At 41.8% G+C, this 18,257-nt stretch overlaps 1 protein-coding gene across 1 annotated transcript in view; it reads right to left on the bottom strand.

Moving 5' to 3' along the window:
- The window catches only part of ARHGEF4 (Rho guanine nucleotide exchange factor 4), a 182,664-nt gene that overhangs the window by 120,519 nt on the left and 43,888 nt on the right, over positions 1-18,257 (bottom strand). Inside the window, exon 2 of the mRNA XM_026855016.1 lies at positions 435-4,859. Within this exon, the coding sequence (XP_026710817.1) occupies positions 435-4,859 (4,425 nt within the window). The remainder of the gene's footprint in view (positions 1-434; positions 4,860-18,257) is intronic.

Here is an 18,257-nt window from a genome sequence, read left to right as displayed (position 1 = left end):
TAAAAGAAACTGCTAGCAATGGGAAATGATTTTTAAGTTGCCTTTCACTTCGAGAAACTTATTTACTATACACCAGTTACAAGTCTTAATTCTGCCTTATCTTAAGAGGGGTAAGACCCAGCTAAAAACTGGACTCGAACACAAGGCCACGTCTGTGTAATCTGTCTGAGGCATATTATTCATTAGCGCTGTTGTGATGACTCCATTCCTTTAGATTTTTGTGATAAATCCTCCCTTAAAGAGTGCATCAATTCATATAGTCTTGAACAGAAACAGGAGTAGTGCTACCTTAGACAAAGAGGAATATTTATGCACCCATCTAACCAATGTGTTCATTAAGCCATTAAAACATTTACTGGAATTTCTAAACCATACTAAAACAAAAGACTATTCAAACTAAACCACCACCTGATCATTCCCAGAGAACAACTCACCTCATCTCGGAACATGTCACTAATGGAAGAAGCTGTGTTTAAGCTGATCTGGGATTGACTGCTTATGCCACTGTCATCCCTCTGGTAGTCATTGTCCAACGAGTGTACAGAAAGTAAGAGACTACCTCTGGGTTTCAGTGTCTTTGGTCTCTCAGGAGCCTCCAAATTGCTTTCAACTGCAGAGCTGTTCCCAAGAGAGATCATCGATGTGGCACATATTCTCCCAGGATAACGGAAGCTCTTGTGTTGAGAAGTGGATCGTGGACTCTGCGGTTTAGGACTCATGGGCCTACAAGGCATGTCTTTCCCATCAGAATTTGAGAGCTGGGGACATGATGGACTTGACTGACTAAATGGTAACTGCAAGTCAGTGGGGCTAAATGGAGATTTCATCCAGTATTCCTCTAGAGAAGTATTTAAACAGTTGCTCAGAGCCTCCTGTTGTTCGTCACAGTCTGAACTCTGTGAGTATCTGATGCCCAAGTCATGGGACTGTATTCGTTTTCTCCACATACCTGCAGGTGAAGAAGAGACAACAACAGGCTCCACAGAGGCATCAAAATAGTTGCAATCTGCTGAGGAGCCATTAGCTGTTTCTGTTTTAAAAAATGTGTGTCCATTGGAACTGTCCTGTCGCTCTACTGATGCTGTTCTCATTACATGGCCACCAGTTGCATTAAGACTATCCTGTGTTGGTGATAAACTTGCTAAGACAGGCCTTTTTAGTCCATCTGCCTCCTTGCTTTTTAGAAAAGCTTTCCAGGCGCTCTGGCGAAGTTTGGCTTTCTCCTTTTCATTTTTCAGTGATACTCTTGAGCTTTGCTCAGTATTTTCCTTTTCTGGAGATTTGGATTCAAAAAAGCTTGAGAGGGATTTGTGTGCCAAGGCCAACCTTGTCCTGAACTTCTTACCCTCAGGGTTTTTGTTTCTTTTGTATTCATTTTCAGGGAATGATTTTCTAATCCCAGAGTATTCCACAGGTTCACTGTCATTGTTTTCAGATGAACCTGAAACCTGTCGATCTGCATATTTGACAGCAGACAGTGTGGGAGAAGTTGAATTTGTATCTGTATCTTCCATCAGTATCCGACCAGAGCCAGAAGCCTTCCTCAGACTCATTCTGTTGAATAATCCTGCAGGTCTCTCATAGAATAAATCATCATCATCAGAGTACTCAGAGGCATAGCTTTCTTTCCTGTGGAAGGCTGAACCAGACGAACAACTTTTGAAAGACTGTAAACTTTCAGTGTCCTCATCCTCTTTCCCAGCATCCAGTTCTTCCATCTTTGCCTTGCTGCCAAAGAAGCTGCTACTCCCCTGATTTTCTGCTGTGGCAGGCTTAGTTTTCCTGAAAGATGTCATTTTTGAGAATACTAAAAACCTGGAAGCTTTCCCACTGTTCCCATTCTTTGTTGGCTTTTGCACAGCTTTATAGAGACTGCTGTTACTTCCCAGGATGTGGAATGAGTTCTCATCCATTTCCTCACTGTTAATGCTGCAGGTACTTATATTATCTAGACCCAGCATGCAGGTGTTATGGGTCTCCCTTTTCACAGAATCGTTAAATACATCAGACACATCTAGATTCAGTGTACTGTCTTTGCTACAGCTAGCTGTGTCTTCTGCAGGAGAGCTCTCCTTTCCCTCGCTAGGAGAAGGTTCTTCACAAGTACCTAGCTGTTCCTTCGAACCACTTCCTTGCCTGCCTACCGCTTGTTCAGAGGTTATGATGGGCTCTTGAAGATCAACATCAGCACCATCTCCCTGACACAGATTACTTACACTGCATGTTTCCAGTGTTACTGCATCAGTTATATAGAAGGCTTCCTCTCTACCTTGATGTGCTATGAATTCCTTTTCCTTAGATACCTGGTCATCTCTTGTTTCAGCCCATGACTTTCTGAACTGTTCTGTCTCTAATTCAAAACCAGTCTTTGTTCTGCAGGGCTCTTTCTCAGAGATCATAACATCACTTCTGCTATGTGATTTTACAAACGCTTCTTCACATGGATCTGCCTGACTTTCTGCAGTAAGTATATCATCGCCCAGTGGTACAGTAACACTCCTGATTTCCACTTTTTCACTTGTTACTGTGGAATTACTACAGGTGAACCCTAAGGATGAAACTGCAACTGTTTTATCTGTTTTCTCTTGTGAAACTTCTGTTTTTAGTTCAGCTGTATCCCTACCAGGGAGTACCTCTGCGTTACAAGGAATAGGGTGTGTGGCCAGAATTTGTACTTCACAGCTACAGCTTTCACTCAGAACTCTCTCTGGCTCATCATAAGCTTTGCTGACAGTATGAGAAGACATCAAATCCTTGCTCACTACATCTCTCAATGTTCCAGTTACCACTTCAGTAGGAAGGTTATCATTCAGTGTCTTGGACTGTAATCCTTTCTGCTCTACAGATAGTATGATTAGGGCAGGCTTTAACTCTGGAAGAGTCATTAAATGCCTTCTCTGGCTTATATAATCTGATCTGGGATTGATTTCAACAGCAAAGACACTGTCTTCATTCTTTCCTTTATGAGTAGGATGTTCATTTGTTACTAGCTCAGAGTCATTCCTTAAGGCACCAGTTTTGCAACTTGCGGTTTGCTGCATTGACTCTTCGTGCTCTGCCCCAGTGTTACTGCCACCTGGTTGCAATGTAGTTTCCAGGACTTTCCAACCAAAGTCAAGGTTAGAAGAATCATCTACGCATCTTTCCTCTACCATGATCTCCATACCTAACAGTTCAGATTCAAGGCCATTCTCCTTCAAACCTTTCTGCTGTATTCTATCAGTGGAAACACAGTTTACAGAACAATCACAATCTCCATTTTCCACAACACCAGGAGAACCTACATGACAAGCTGCTAGGTTCTCAGTGTCAGCAATGCCAGATTCAATATCAGTATCACAAGGGAATTTGTCTGCTTCCAGATCTCTTTCAACTTTGTACCGGTCACTTTTTATAAGTTGTTCAGTATTTATGATCACTGGCTCACAGTTCAGGGCAAATGAAGTCTCCCTTTGTTTTGGATTACACTCACAAGCATCAATCTGCATGAAAGATAAGCTATCAGCACCTGTACCTGCTGCTTCTGGGCTAAGGCCACATGTCTCTGATTTAGAGTGCAAATAATAATCAATGCATTGGGAAGAGCCTGCTGGTTGAGAAAGCTGACACTCAATTGAGTCTATGTCAGTATTAAGAAGAGAACTTTGAACGCCAAATTTGCCCTCTATTTTTACTGCCTTTTCAGGCCTTACAGGTACCCTTCCTAAGTTTTTCCAAGTGTATTCAAAATCCAGCCCTTGAAGATGTATTCTGGAACATGACCGTCTAAATTTGTCTGCCAGATGAATACAGTTCCCCACATATTCTGTCTTGCTTTGAGCACTGATATTTTCAGGTACACTATGCCATGTTTTACTTTCCGTAATCTCTGACCTTGTGAGTGGTGGCTGAAATTCTGGTTTGAAGCAACTCTGGTAAAAGAATGAATCTGATGTCAACATGGTCTCTGTACTTCCATGTTTTATCCTTTTACCTGTAGTTTCCTCACTGTCAACTGAGTTTCTCCTGCTGCATTTTATACCGGACATAGAATCTAATTCACACTTACAGCCAGATGTCTCAGTGTAACTTTTACTGTTAGGTCCGTTTGTTTCAAAAAGAAGATTTGGCAAACTACAGCTTGATGCTGCATCTGACCGGAAGGAAAATTGCGTTACCTCAGGAAAAATCAAACAACTTTCTGAGTTTGCTCTGAAACAAGCAACGCTTAATACTGCAGGATGTTCCTTCTGTCTTGTAACATCATCTTCTGTAGGTACTGAGTTAGTACAGGGCTGTGCTTCACTGCTTTCAAACTCCACTTTATTTTGCAATATGGTTACAAATTTTCTATTTGTCTGTGATATAATGCCCTCTTCACTGACTTGGTTCTCTGTGTTGGAAATATCTCTAGTTAATGTTAGCTCTTCATCACCCAGTTCTTCACCTCCTGACTTCACAGACTGTATGCACAATTCAGTTTTGCTTGGTGCTGCTTTTATGTTGGAGGACACTTCTAAATGCAACTGCTGGGTAAATTCTGGTTGCTTTGAGCACTTAAGTTCATAGAGGGTTGTTTCAGCCTTTGCTTTAGGAAGAGTACAGCACAATTTTTTTTTTTCGATAGAAAGGCAGTTTGAATCCAAGCAAGTTTCCCCAGTTACATCACTGGAAACAGATTCTGTGTCTGATGCACTCTCATAAGGCTCAGTTTTTACATCTGACAAAGATCCACTCTGATGTGAGAGGGTCTCAAAATAATCTTCATCTGTTTCTTGGCTGGATCCACGTATCTCCAGCTCTATTGTGCTTGGGGTAGAAGAACTCAAATCATCTTCAAACTCTCCTTCACTGATGTAGTTTTCAACTGGCTCTGGGGTCTACAGATAAATAGAAAAGAATGACTTAGCAATGATTTCCCACAGCATCAGGGCAGCATGAATTATTATTAGAAAAGGGACTTAGGAACACAATTTAATACACCCTAATGTCTTTGGAAGTTATACTCAGTATTTCACTTATTGATGGACCTGAAGTCTTTCTGTTTCTTAATATTTTTTTTCATTTTAATATGTGATTATGCAGCAGCCAAAATTTGACTTTTGGCCATGTCTGTCATAGCCCAATACCAAGACACATTTCACATTCGAATAAGTCAAATGGATACCATTCCTTGATAGTAGATCTAAAAATTCTAATGAATCCATCTTCAAATCTGAGGATGATGTTTATGAGATAAATCTGAAAAGTAATTGTTACTGTCCAAATTACAGAAATGTGATATGAATATATGCAGAACAGTTTTGCACTTAAATAACTGGATACTACCCATACCAAAGCCTGAGTCAAAGGTAAATGAAGTCTTTGATCTCATTTTCCAGAAGGCTTATACCAGGAGCACTACACATATCAGTTATCAGAGCACATCCAAGTCAGTGTCTGAGAGCAGAAAGATCAAAACCACATTGTCAGGATTAGGAAATCTCTTTGTTCCAGACAGTTACCCTGGGAGAGTCTCAGTCTTATTTTCTTTAACCATCAGAAAGAAGACTGGATATTTCTTGAGTTTAAAGTAGAAAATGAAATCACAGCAAGCTTTCCTGAGGTAAAAATAGTACTTGCTGTCTGTCAGCTTCAGGTACAGCTATTGTCAGAAATTCTACAAATGTACCCAACAAAGCTATTTAGCTGATTCCAGACTCAGTCCATTAATATATAGAATGAGAAGCTATATAAATGGCAGCCTTTAACCCTAATGCTGGATGCCTCTTTAACCAGGTTTTGATAACAGCCGTCACAAGAATGATCAGCACATTTCAAAATCTAAAACCAGAGATAATGAAAAAATGAAAGACATTTGTAAAAAAAAACAAAACCAAACCCACAGGTGCATGGCAGCCATTAAACTAGAATACAGGGTCCCCCAGCCTGAGTTCTGTGTCACCTTCACCAGGGTACTGTGTCACAGAGGAAGTGTGAGTCCTCATACAGGAAACCAAATTCAAAATCACATCAAAGGATATGTCACAGATTTTCTGATTCTAGACTCTAAAACATAGAGGGTATATCAGAAAAAGGAAGGCATTAGGGTTATCTCCAAAAATGAGTCTCAATAAGATTGGTATTTCTTCTTGACAGAAGAAGGAAAATGCAAATTGAATGGAGGAGGAGGAGGATTCAGTGCTCCAAACCAAGTCCAAAAATCACTTTCACACCATTAAAACTGACCAAATTGCACTAAAATGGCAACATGAGTCACGTAACCAGCAGAGCAATGTGTCCTTTGCTGCGTGCAATCAGTGAAACATGTAATTAAGATCTTTTAATAATGACAAATCCCACTATCACCAGGACAGAAATGACCAGCATTAGAGCAGCACAGACTAGTGTTTCACATAATGATCAAGCACCATAAACTGTGCGCAGTTGGCTCACAGCAGTGAGTACAGCAGCAGCTGTTCCGCAGTATCAGCACTGCCTCTTCAACAGTGTTCTGAACACAAATTTACAGATGGCAATAAACTAAGATAAAAACTGCTCAGGCAAGTAGGAACAAAGTAATGAAGATGCCCAACTGTCCCCAAGGATAATTACGAATCAAATTACAAAAAAATTAGGGCAGAGATCCCTCACAGTCCATCTATCATTCCAAACATTAGCTACAATCAGGATATTCATGCTATGACCCCTCCTAAATTCATTATTTGTTTTTAATGGATAATATACAAAATTTTGCAATTAAAGCAGTATCAGAGGCCCCACAGTTGCCTCCATACCTTGTGAGAAATGAAAAAAAATTCTAGGTATGAAGGGCACCAATTAAAATCAACCACCATTCCTGGACTGTGCCCAGGACTGACCATGTGTCCCCAGTGCTGCTAATGGGAAGAGCTGGTGTCAGGATCAGCCTGTTGGGCTACTCCACTCTACCCGATGTACTCTGGGATGGAGTTCCCCTGAGGAGGGAGAGAACACAGCAGCTTCAACTCCAGCTATGTCTATCGAAGCCCTCTGCCTAACAGACAAGGGAGGCCTCGAGCTGACCTCTAGTAAACCTGAAATTCATGAGCTCACTGAACTTCCCACGGTGCCCAGGGAAGAAGTACTAACAGGGCAAACAACATGCAGATTGTGCCACTTCTACTTTCTGGTTCTATGAGTCTTTGACTTCTCAGTGCCTCTGAGAGGCCAGGCCTCTGCTCTCACCACCTGTTCAATATAGTTTAATTTCCTCCCAACCCACAGTGTGTGTATTTTGTTAGGATTTATAGGACTACTTCTCTTTGTGTGTTACTGTTTTTTTCTGTAAAAATTGAGTCTGAAGGACTCAGTTGGAGCAGAAGTGGGGAAGTTTAAAATGGACAGGTGCCTTGATGTAGCCCTCTCTTCTCAACCAGACAATCATGGGCTTGAGAACTGTGTAGACATGTGGCAGTGATCCTCAGCTAGGCTGCTGATTAGACAACAGTCCTCATGTCTTTAATTTCCATGAGATTACACTGAGAATTTCAAATGTCAAATTACAGCTCCTTCCTGGGAAGGGTTCTTGAGAAAAGCCTCAGCACCCATGGACACAGTTGTGTGTTTATACATCTCTTCTATCTCAAAGCAGATAAACAGTTGGAAGACAAGATCCTGGAATAAATAGGAAAGAAACTACTTCTGAAATAAAGCTGTTTGCACTTCACAGACAATAGACAAATCAAAGCAAAGCCCCCCCTGCCCGCTTTTCTCTTTCACTGCCTCTGAAGCGTGCCAAGAAAAGAGCATGAAATTGAAATTACTGATCTGTCTTGCTATCATTGGATGCAGCCATATATAATTATGTCAGCCTAAAGTCACCAGAAAAATACAACTTGTGACTTTAATGTGTGAAGACCATAAGATACCTTGCATCCAAGTTGCCCTCTAACTGAGGATTGACAAGACTTATATGTGACATCTGCTCCCATGGGCCCAGCCACTCCTGTCTTGTGAAAATTTTTTATTTGGTGGGGAAATCGTGTATCATTTTTTCTCTAGATTAGATTCTGTACTTGCATAATTTTCTCACACTTACAATAGTATATTGCAACAATTATGAGCTTCTTGGATATTGTATTTCCCTCATTTTCTCTGCCTAACAATTGGTAGGATAGGTTAAACAAACAATTGTGTTACTTCACCTAGTCTTTTAAGAAGGATTTTATTCCTAAATCTCACAACCACAAAAAAGAATCTGAACACATGTATGGTCTTTCTTTCACTTTTGTTGTGGTTTAACCCCACAGGCAGTTAAACACCACACTGCTGTTTGCTCACTTCCCCACAATGGGATGGGGGACAGAACCAGGAAAAAAAGTAAAACTCATGGATTGAGATAAAGATAATTTAATAGGACAGAAAAGGAAGGGAAAAATAATAATGATAAAAGAATACACAAAACAAGTGATGCACAGTGTAACTGCTCATCACCCGCTGACCGATGCCCAGCCAGTCCCCAAGCAGTGGGCCATGACCTCCCAGTCAACTCCCCGCAGTTTCATCGTTCAGCATGACACCGTATGGTCTGGGATATCCCTTTGGCCAGCTGGGGACAGCTGTCCCAGTGTGTCCCCTCCCAGCTTCTTGTACACCCCTGGCCTCCACACTGTCAGGGAGGATAAGACACTGAAAAGTCCATGACTTAGTGTAAGCACTGCTCAGTAACAACTAAAACATTACTCAATGTTATGAGCATTATTCTCATCCTAAAACCAAAACACAGCACTATACTAGCTCCAGGATGAAAATTAACTCTATCCCAGCCAAAACCAGGACAACTTTGAATGCAAGTTTTCTAAGCAAGCCTGACTTCCCACTATCTTCCCCTCGTTACTACCTCATTGACAGCTCAAGAAATATCAGCACAATTTTCCCCTAAGCTCAAGACAACATGAAGGCATTTTCAGTTGATATTTCAAATGATTCAGACAACTGTTTTCTTCACAGGTGATGGTAACAACAACTTCCGAGTTGTTACTAATAAACATTTAATAAATTTACACCTTGTTTGACTGAAAGGCACAGGCCAGTGTCTTGAAGTGTGATAAGACTAAAATGCAGTTTCCATTAACAGAGATGAGAGCAAGCCAGCTGTCATCTCTGTTCAGTGGGCCTCAGCCCTGCTCATCAGGTAAAGGAAATGTGTAACTCCCAGGGTAGGTATGAGGGCAGCATTTACAACAGGTCTCATCCTGCAGAGTGCCGTATACTCAATAACTCCTGCTGATGTAAGTACAGGTGAGCTCAGGGCACTGAGGATTCAGCTGTGCCTACTTCAGTACTCTCTCTTGGGGTTATCTACATGTTCTCTCTCCATTACTGTCTCTGAGAAGAGCAACACTAATACAGCCACTTAAAACAAGGGAGCAGAGAGAGAAAGACAGACAAGACTAGTGGATGAAACTGGCCACTTTACTAGCAATATAGGATTGTTAATATGGCTGCTTCAGAATTCAGTTGTTATGTTATCTAGGGTATCGTGGTTTAAGCCCAGATGGCAACTGAGCACCAGCAGCTGCTCACTCCCTCCTTCCCCCTCAGGAATGGGGAGGAGAAAAGAAAACCAAAGGCTGGGGATTGAGACAAGGACAGAGAGGGATGAGTCACCCACTATGGTCAGGGGCAAAAGACAGACTTAATTGGGGAAGAGAAAGAAATTCAATTTAATTTCACCACCACTAACCAAACAGAGTAGGACAGTGAGAAATACAACCACATCTTAAAAACACCTTCCCCCCACCCCTCCCTTCTTCCCAGGCTCAGATTTGCTCCTGATTTCTCTACTTCCAGCCCCCCCAGCAGCGCAGGGGGATGGGGGCTGTGGTCAGTTCATACTCGTTGTTTCTGCTCCTTCCTCCTCAGGGGCAGGACTCCTCACACCCTTCCCTCGCTCCAGTGTGGGGTCCCTCCCATGGGAGACAGTCCTCCACAGACGTTTCCCACCTGAGTCCTTCCCACAGAGCTGCAATTCTTTACTAACTTTTCCAGTGTGGGTCCCTTCCACGGGCTGCAGCCCTCCCAGCACCAGACTGCTGCAGCGGGGGCTGCCCTCAGAGTCCCGACTTCCTTCGGGCGCAGCCCCTGCTCTGGTGTGGGGTCCCCCATGGGCTGCAGGTCGGCATCTGCTCCCCGGTGACCCCCATGAGTGCAGGGCACGGCCTGTCCTCTCACCGTGGGCTGCAGGGGGTCTCTGCTCCGGTGCACCTCCCCATCCTCCTCCTTCTTTCTTCCACTGACCTCGGTGTTTGTAGGTCTCTTCCTCACAACTCCTCCACCTCTCAGGTTCCCCTTCTGAAATACGTTATCACAGAGGCACAGCCACTATTGCTAATTGACTCAGCCTTGGTCAGCGGCAGGCGTGACTTGGAGCTGGGGGAGCTCCAAGAAGCTTCCCCCAGGAACAACCTTTGTAGCCCCTCCCCTGATAACCAAAACTCCATCACACACAAACGCAATACATAGGGTTACTTGTAATGGTTTGTGTTTTATATTTTGTAATAATAAGCTGAACAGAATTACCGAAAAGACTATGAGCCTCTGTAACTCTCCTTGGCTTCCCAGGGATAGGATGGGTATGAAATTCTTGAATCTTCATAATAGCTAAACAGTTAATATTTGAGGCACTCTAACATGGTAGCATGAAACTCTTCCATCCTCTGTGTAATAAGAACTGTGAAAAGCTGAGCTTTTTCTACATACAAGTAGGGACTTAGGTGACCTACACAGGTTTGAAAAATACTAGTCATAGAACTGTTACAGTGATTATGGATACTCTGAATTGAGGGCACAGAGTTAAAACCAAAGGTATATTCAGTCACAGGGCAGAAACAGCATTTGAAATACCCAGCTTCTCCTTCTGCACCTTTGATAGACCTCTGCTCTGAAAGGAATAGTCTTGGAGAGAGATAGAGGAGTCCGGCCTCAAGGTCCTACTAAGCCCTGGTCTCTCCAATTGGGAAGGCAAAGGTTGTCTGAGGTAATGGTACTTCTAGAAACTTGAATGTTTGCCAGGTTGGAAATACCTGGGAAGATCTAAGACTGTTAAGTCTTCCCAGAAGAACAGTCACAGAAATGGCTTTTCATGAACTAAATTATGTTTCTAGATTTAAGGCAAGCACAGCACAAGAAGTGTTCCCTTCACAAGAAGTTCTGTCACTGAGTTCAAAGTGATTCATGGCAACAATGGAGCACATCTGCCATCCTGGGGAACCAGTCACACTACCTCAGTCACCACACAGCTATAAAGCAAAAGCCCTTTTCCACATTTGTGGAAAAGATACAAACTCAGAATTAATGGTTTCAATTTACCTACTCTCTTCCGTACTTAAACAAATGCAAAGCATGTCCAGAAATCCTTAAACCAAATTGGATGCCAGTCAGAGGTTGGATTATACATGGTATAAAGAGTCACAGGCATAGCTCAGGGTAACTTTGTGTGGCAAATGAATTCACATATAAAGTTTTATTCTTTGACAGGGAAACATAAAATTATTTGGGAGGGCCCTCCCATGTGCCCAGAGTTGCATTTTCCGGGGTTTACAAAATACAGAAGCACAGAGTTTGGGAAAGGCTCTTAAATTAATGGTGACACAACCACCCCTCAAAAAAGCTACTGGGAAAGGACTCACAGGAGGTGACAGTGTAGGCTACAAAGCAGTCACTGCAACCTACCCAGAATATACTGCAGTGATCTACTGGGGCCTGAAAAATGACCCAGCAGAGATTCAGATTAGAAACTATAAAGAAAACATCATGTAAAATAGCCACATAACATCCCCAAGGCCTCAAATTATCTTCCTGATCAAATCCATCTATCCAAGTCCTTTTTTTTTAAATTGCCTTCATCATGAATAATGGAAAGAAGGCAATGAAAAAGGAAAAGAGGGCACATGGGCAAAGCCTTCATGTTCTACTACTTCCTTGTAAAAACAAACCTTGTTACACTTAATGAGTAAGAAGTAGATTTAAAGACATTAACTTCAGACAGAACTTTGGTTTCTCAGCAGCAAAAAACTTTTTCTTAATTATCTGTCATTTCAGTGGATATTATAGTTTGCTACAGATGCTTATAAAAAGCAAAATATGTATAAGAACAGATGCAACACTGCACCTTGGTAAAGATTGCTGAGAAGTGATGCTGTTGTCATCAGTGATTCTGAACCTTCACACAGATTCTGCTCTGTGCACAAATGGCAGTTTGACAGGCACTCTGAAAGACACTAGAAATGAATCCCTCTGCAGGTAGCGAGGGAAGTGCTCTATAACCACTGAATGATGACATTTTACTTGCAAAACACTCTATTTTTGATGCAGGACACAAACATTTGCATCTTAACTGCACAAGAGGAAACAGAATTCACAGACAGATGAGAAAAACAGAACTTCCCCTTTGGGTTCTTCCTTCAGTCAGTGCAGATATATGCAGGCATCCAAAAGTAACTTTGGCACTAAGTCCTTTAGCAGTTTGGTGACACAGTTGTTTCACTAATCATCTATATACAGCAATAGCACTATTTGCAGGGCACTCCATGCTTAAGCCATAATATTTTTACATACAGAACCATTCATATATGAAGTCACTAAAAGAACAAATCTCCTTTTCCTGCATAGGATGGATGAGATTTTTATTGTTCCCAAACAGTACAGTTACTTTTTATTGAAAAAGATCTCAAAGCCAGTTCTGTCGATTTGTGAGAACATGCACTACACTAACAACTAGTGGCATGAGGAAACAACGTGCAGACATCCTCTGCATGTCTTGCTCTAGCTGTATTTAGTGCCTTCACTGGAAAGTCTCCAAACGGTTAAGCAATTCCAAAATCAGCAGGATATGGGAGCAATTGCATAATGCTCTGGCAGCTACCATCAGTCAAGGTGGCAGTGCCAGATGAAGGCACAAGGGAGAAGAGGTTGGAACCGATGGCAAAACAATGCACAGAATCAGTAAAATATCTAAACACCATGTGAAATATCTAAATAGCACATGAAATATCTAACATATCATATAATAACAGCACCGTAACTGCCAAAACCACAGGGTGTTTCCCCCTCCTGCCAGCTTGCATGACCATGCTCTGTTTCTGCTCAGTGAGTGCTTCCACATTACAGCCCAGTACCCCGGCCCCAGAGGTAAGTCTGGGCCTCCACCATGGTATTGTCTCATGACACTTGGTAAGGACAGGACTGCAGCAGCAGAAAAATGCCCCAAGCAGGGGGCCTGCTGCACTCCACACAGCTTCTCTGATTCCTGTCAACAAGCCAATTTCAACATGAAAACACTTTTATAGCCCAAAGCCAAAAACATTATCTCCCTCTTTTGACATTAACACTCCTCCTGCCGCATATAGTTTAGCAGAAATGTTGGCCAAGGTAAAACATGCTGGCCAAGGTTTATTAGTTTCTAGTGACAAGGCGTAATCTGGGTGCCATCTAGAGGTTGCACATCTGACAAGATGCCTGGTCAGACTCAGCTTTCGCAGAGAAATGCATACTCCCTCTAATAAATACAAGCTGCATTCCAGTGTCTTCCTGTGCTGCAGGTCAAGCATCTCACCAACAAACTCCTTAGCACCAGACAGATAAGGACTGCCCAAGCAGGTGAAGGAGCAAGGCAGTGAAGAGGCATAAAGATTCACTGTGTTAAGTAGAAGATAAATATGCAAGATACAGCATTTGCACAACATGACTGCACAAAACTAAAAAAATGATGACTCCCTGCATCTTGTATTTGTGGTTTATTTCTTCGATTAAGTTTTACAAACTGCAGTTTGCATTAGAAATACATTTTTATCAATGCAGCAATATCAGGCACAACTATTATGAAAATATTTGTGGATTTATTCTCATAAGTACCTTAAAAACTGATGGCTTACTCGTACCAAAACAAATCCTGCATTTTAGCCAAGGTACCATGTAGGTTCACTTTGAAATGTAAAGTTTAATCTGTATCAATAATTAATATTGTCACTCTTCTGAAATATAAAAAGATCATTTTTTGGTCAACACAACAATATAATATGTCAAATAAAATTTGGAAAGTGAACAGCTAAAATTCAGACTTAGCAACTTCACTGCTCTTTGAAACGATAGGCATTGGTGCATTGCAATACTCCCTCTGCTGGCAAATTTGAAAAGGAATATATTGCTTCATTGTACTTCTGCCTTCAACACATGGAAAACTTAGATTGTTAGATTTCTGACTGTCTTTTCATGAAAACGGGGTTATATTTTGTTTGCCTTATAATATCAAGTCAATACTGTTCCTCTCTCCCTCACAGCCTTCTGCTATTATTTTTTTTAAACAGAGTAAAAGCTCAGGACTACGCCAGAATTAAAAATCAAAAGTTGCTATGTTCATGTTAAAGATACAGTGTAAAGACAGAAGCAGGTAACATCATTGCTCCCATGAAACAGGGAATTAAGCTTCAGGGAAAACACTTTTTGTGCTAAAATGGAAATTCAACTTGCTTGGCCACAGGAAAGCTCTTTCCTCAGAGTCACGTAGGCAAATGTACGTCTGCCTCTGTCTAAATTTTACTATTAATCTTTCTCTAAGGCAGATGCACTTACATGAGGTTGAATCTGTCTGGCAGCTCTGCACAGACCAAAAATCCTACCCAGAAACTATGTGAATCCTCCTCCAAAGACAGGGCCCATGCCAGACTCTTGTGCTATGCAGCTTCAAGTACTAACGCCCTTCCACAAGTGGAAGTTTATTTAAGAGATCATTTTGTCCTGCTACTCCCTGCTAAAAGAACACAGCACTCACAGTTAGTTCCCCTTTGCTGAGTGGGAACCTTTAGGATTCCTGGTGAATGAAGTGGAGATTTCCGCTCTAGAAGACCAGGCAGAGCATGCTGGGGTGGTGTGTCCTGCCACTGTAAACTTGCTGCAATCACTTTTTTGTGAATACACTTCAGCACTAACATATTTACTTATTTTAAACTCTTTTTTTTTTCAGAAGTCATTCTGTTTGCTTGAGTGCCATTGAGAAATTTAAACAAGGAATGCTGAATCGGAGGAGCAGAAAGACAGGAAATACTTTAAAAGACAAGGCAAACTCCTCTGAAGAAGAAAACTCTTGGAAAAAAGACTCCATTAAAAACAAAGGGTGGACCAAGAAATCCTAAGTGTATGTGTGCACATGTATCCACAAGACATCCATTGATGTTCCCTCAGTGATCAGCAATTCAGTTTTCAAGTATGGGACTGCAAGGAAGTTGGAAGTCAAGTGCAAAGTCATGAGATATATGGCTTGTTTGTCTTATAATCTAATCACTCAGCCCATTTTTAGAACCATAAGCTTTCTTTATTTAATCAAGAAAATCAGTCTGCAGACAGTTATAATTCAGACTGTTAATTAAAAGAGCACTTCGAAGGAAAGGGCCTATATGAAGCCTGGGAGACACAAGGCAGTGACTGATAAAAATCCTGCATTTCTCGCCTTCCTCCTACCATCACTGGAAACATCACCACAAATTGCCCAATACACTCAGTCACTGCATCTCCCTCTTGATTATGTTGTTTGCTGTTGAACTGGTATTTCTGTGGTCATGCTGCTCCTGTTTATCAGTCCTGTTGCAATATTACTACACCAAACACCCTTCCTCTGGCACATCCCACTGCTGAGTTCCTAGATGCTACAAAGCCCATGTCCTAATTGTGCTAAGTGCTGGTTAAACATGGTGAGAGTGTCCGCCCCATAGTGTTTATAGTCTAATTATGTAAGATAAAGGGTGGGCAACAGGGAGATGGAGGAAGTACTATCTTCATTTTACAGACTCAAAGTAAATGACTCACTCAAGTCATACAACAGCATCTGCAGTGGAGCCAGGAATTCAACCATCTCAGCCTCTGCTCATTATTTTTATCTTTTAATTTCTCTGCTGAGTCTAATGCCTCTCTGATGGTTGAGGTCTCCTCACACAGACTACTATGTAAACAGAGGAGAATACCTCAAGCACAGTTAGGAAAGAGACATGACTAAAAGCTATATATATACATCCAATGGGGACTCACAAGGCTGACAGAACAGAAATGCACCTAACACATTTGTGACTCCTTCTTACTGCGTTTGAAGGAGGAATGGCCTCAAGGCAAAGGCAGAAGTGAGATGGGCATCAAGGGGAAGAAAATAAGTTGGAAGAAAGAACAAATATGGAGGAAAAATATAGTACTTTATTTTGCATCACTGGGATGGTTTTAATGGGGCTCTGTGGGTCACTCAGTTAAACATGTACCTCTATCATGAGATATGAATAATAAAAGCATTATTCTTTCATATGTCGCAGTCTGACTTGCCATTACTAACTGCATGTTCTTGATAGCTCTAAGTAAAAGCTTTACTAACAAAGTCAGCCTGGCATTTAACAGTCAGACCAGTTTTTCCTCCTTGTCTTGTCATTGCCCTACAACTTCACATTAACTCCTGGTCTGCATCCCTTCATATGCATAAAATACATGAGGACTTCCCCTCCCCAGCTGCCCCTCCTGACCTTCAGTAGTTGCTTCTTACACAGTTGCCCTGAAGGGTATAACCTGGCCTCTGGACTCTTGCTAATGTTACAGAAACAGTAACTCAGTTGACAAGTTTTGCAGCCAAAAATAGATCTTACAAGCAGAATGCATCAGATCTGGAGTCAGCAGTAAAATGAGGAACATGGGAAGGATGATTTTCAGACATGGGAGAAGGGCAGGCTAGGTCTTGCTCACAAATTCAGGAAGAAAATTGAATCCAGCACAACTTTGCATCCTCACACCTTATTTGAGTTTAGCCTAGCTGGGTGAAATGAGATATTCCAGTGCCAACAGTCTGCTCACTCCCTGCCTCCTCTCCACAGTGGTTGAGAAATCTTCTCGATGAGTTTTTAAAAGCAGAAGAGCTCAAATAACATGCCAATTTGTATAAAATAACAGCTTTCAAGAAAAACTCAGCTAGCAACCACTGTTGCAGAGCTGTTGCAGGATTCAGCTGTGTGAAGTTGTGCCATTTGCAAAGACCTTTTTTGCTCACTGTTCCCACTTCTCTTCCCACATAACAGAAAGAAGAAAGGCTATTTACAGATGTTTTAACACCTTCACTATAGGCACAAGAACTGCATCAGTGCTAGGCCTGATCTGAAGCTGAAACATGTGTGATCGGGGTGCACTGCTCCTACTCAAGCTCAGACTCTTCCCATGTCCACATGGCACACTGCAAAGAAGAGCAAGCCTTTCTCGTTGAGTACCTGTGAGGGTTTCAGACCTGGACTGAAGCTGAAGTGTACTGCATAGTATTACATGTGGGTGCAAGCCATTCAGCTGCTGGGGCTTAGGCATTGAGCTGGGGGCCTTTCTCGGTGTACCTGCTCAGCATCCAGCTGAACGCCTGACTTCTCCTTTGACTTTGGATACCTAATTTCACCTGTGTTCTTCCTCTGTAAAGCAATGGTAACACATCCCAACCTCAGAGCTGCACTGTAAATAAAAGATTAAATGTCTAGGCACAAGGGAATGAAATCTCCTGACTCATGAGATTAACTGAGGTCACGTAAAACCTGCCTTTACTTCAAGATTCACAAGGATTGTGTGAATCTGTGACCAAAATTCCCCCTTCTCTCTCTGAGATCCTGCTCCTTCTCAGGAACCATTTATGCAAGTGATGACTTCATTTGAGTGTCGTTTGATTTGATTTAGATTAGATATACTAACTCAGTACATGGGTGAGTTAGTATAACTACCAACTGTGCTTTTGCCAAAGACTCCTGCCTCATTGATGTAAATGGCTTCCAGGGATTTTCTGACACTCCCTACAGTACTCATGGCTAAAATAATAGATACAGTAGTTACAGTGGCATGAGGAACCTGAGCTCGGCACAGGTGAGGCATCAGCTGGAACCTTCAAGAAAGCTTGATGTGTATCCTGCATCAGTATACATGGAGCAAGTGGCAACAGTCAAAAGAAGAACAAGAATGATCTAGGATGAATAAGCTATGGGAAAAGACTGAAAGTACAGTGTGTATTCCAGAGAGAGAATACAATGTGAAAACAGTCTTTAACTACTGATAGAAGGTAGTAGTCTTGCCTCCAAATGTATGACAGATAAAACAAGACTTAAGGGATTTTGAAGCAGAGACGACTGAAGTTAGGAAAATCAATAAACCATCAGCAGCACAGATAATGAAAAACTGGGGTGGATTGCCTAGGGGATAGCACAGTCACCATCACTTTCTGTCTTTAAGTACAGATTAGACACACATCTGACAGGAATAACACA

Source organism: Athene cunicularia (assembly GCF_003259725.1).
Source record: "Athene cunicularia isolate RWA chromosome 9 unlocalized genomic scaffold, athCun1 chr9_part1, whole genome shotgun sequence".
NCBI classification, from domain to species: domain Eukaryota; kingdom Metazoa; phylum Chordata; class Aves; order Strigiformes; family Strigidae; genus Athene; species Athene cunicularia.
Note: the sequence above shows the minus strand (reverse complement) of the source record. Positions and strands in the feature narration are given on the sequence as shown.